Source organism: Raphanus sativus, chromosome 8, assembly GCF_000801105.2.
Source record: "Raphanus sativus cultivar WK10039 chromosome 8, ASM80110v3, whole genome shotgun sequence".
NCBI lineage: Eukaryota > Viridiplantae > Streptophyta > Magnoliopsida > Brassicales > Brassicaceae > Raphanus > Raphanus sativus.
The window spans coordinates 23,393,688-23,395,906 of NC_079518.1; the positions used below are offsets into that span (position 1 = coordinate 23,393,688).

At 41.1% G+C, this 2,219-nt stretch overlaps 1 protein-coding gene across 1 annotated transcript; it reads left to right on the plus strand.

The window, feature by feature from the left end:
• Positions 1 to 287: 287 nt before the first annotated feature.
• On the plus strand, positions 288 to 1,184 carry LOC130499091 (uncharacterized). Its single transcript, XM_056992993.1, has one exon. It carries the CDS (start codon positions 288 to 290, stop codon positions 1,182 to 1,184), a length of 897 nt encoding a protein of 298 aa, XP_056848973.1.
• Positions 1,185 to 2,219: the final 1,035 nt, after the last annotated feature.

Genomic DNA, 2,219 nt, shown 5'->3' on the forward strand with positions numbered 1-2,219 from the left:
AGTGTACCCTAGCTACGACCAAGACCATGCTCTCATCCATCTTATTTTTAAAAGCAAGTTGATGGATGAATTATAAGAAAATAAAATTTTCTAAAAGACCTAAACAATCTGATTTTTATTTTCAGATGGCCAAAATCACAAACTTGGACTTTGCACCTCTAAGTGTAAGGGGTGACAATTATCTCCAATGGGCATTAGACGTTGAGATCTCTCTTGGAGCCAAAGGCCTAGAGCAGTGCATCGTTCCCCAGAATAAAGCTACTAAGAAAGAGAACTCTCAAACCCTCATGATCATCCGTCATCACATTGAAGAGAGCTTAAAAGCTCAATACCTCACAGTAAGTGATCCATACGAGTTATGGAAAGAGCTTAAGATGAGGTATGACCACCAGAAGACTTTGATTCTTCCGGGTGCCACCTATGAGTGGACTCATCTCAGGATTCAAGACTTTAAGTCTGTGAATGATTACAACTCAGCCTTGTTTAAAATAGTCTCAAAGATGAGGCTATGTGGCGAGATTGTAACTGATAAGCAGTTGTTGGAAAAGACTTTCCAGACAATGTCCTCAAGCAATATGTTGCTTCAGCAACAATACAGACAGAAAGGTTTTCAGACCTATAGTGAGCTCATCTCATGTCTATTGCTTGCAGAACAGAACAATGAGCTGCTCTTGAAGAATAGTGAGCTTAGACCACCTGGATCTAAGCCTGTCCCTGAGGCACATCATGCCTCACATGAGCCTAATGACGGTGCTGAAGCCAACCATGTCCGGTATGACCAAAAGGGCCGCAGTTCCTCATATGGAAGAGGACGCGGTCGTGGGGGTCAAGGGCGAGGACGTGGACGTGGTGGCTATGGCAAAGGGCGTAACACCCCTTATGACCGTCCAAACCAGTCCAATAATGGGCATGGCAAAAGCAAAGGCAATGGGACATCTTCAAAACCACAGAATCCTACAAGCTCACCTTGCCATAGATGCGGAATGATGAATCATTGGGCAAAGAATTGCCGCACAGCCAAGCATCTGGTCGACCTCTATCAAGAGAGTCTCAAGGGCAAGAATCCGGAAGCACACATGGTGTACAAGGATGGTGAGGACGATTTTGATCATGACAAGGACGACCTCATGGATTTTGAGACTTCAGACATACTCACTATGCTGAATGATGACCCAGTTGAATAATGTGATGCATCAAACGATTTGTGTTTGAATGCTTTTGGTGTTTTTAGGCTTTAAGAATTTTTTTAAGTGCTTTTGCATTCTATATTTTATTTTAAGAATAAACTATGTTTACTTCCATTTTCAATAATAATATGAATGATTCAGATTATATTTTTATTGTCTAGAATGAAAGGAAGTATGGACACACTTGTGGTTGACAGTGGATCAAGCCACACGATTTTTAAGGATAAGAAATTCTTTGTTGATCTAACATTGAAAGATGCCAATGTAAACACAATAGCTGGTGTATCACCACTAATAAAAGGCCACGGCCAAGCCTATGTTCTATTACCAAATGGAACACATCTAGAAATAGATGAGGCATTGTATTCTCCAAACTCTAAAAGAAGCCTGTTGAGCTTTAAAGACATTCGTAAGAATGGTCTTCATATTGAAACTGTTGGAGAAGGAGCCAAAGAATTCTTAAATATTTATGAATTCGTCCAAGACCATAAGAAGGTCTTGGAGACAATACCAGCTATATCCACTGGTCTTTACTGTGCTCAGATCAGTGTGGTCGAAGCCAATGCTGTGATAAGCAAGGAATTCAAAGAGAATTTCAACTTGTGGCACGACCGGTTAAGGCATCCCGGAACATCTATGATGCGTAGACTTATCCTAAATTCTAATGGTCATAACCTTAAAGGTAGACGAGTTGTTCCTAAGATCCATACATGTGTGCCTTGTGCACAAGGAAAACTCATAGTCCGACCATCACCAGTCAAAGTGACAAAGGAAACCATAGGTTTTCTGGAAAGAATACAAGGTGACATCTGTGGACCAATACACCCACCTAGTGGGACGTTTAGGTACTTCATGGTACTAGTTGATGCATCCACAAGATGGTCCCATGTGTGTTTATTATCCACACGAAATCTAGCCTTAGCTAGACTACTTGCTCAAATCATCAGATTGAAAGCACACTTTCCAGACTTTCCTTTGAAGACTATACGTCTTGATAATGCTGGTGAATTCACTTCCCAAGCCTTTTATGAG

Bases quoted from the DNA above. Each gene is read 5' to 3' on its own strand.
- LOC130499091 (XM_056992993.1), top strand. From the start codon at position 288: ATGATCATCCGTCATCACATTGAAGAGAGCTTAAAAGCTCAATACCTC.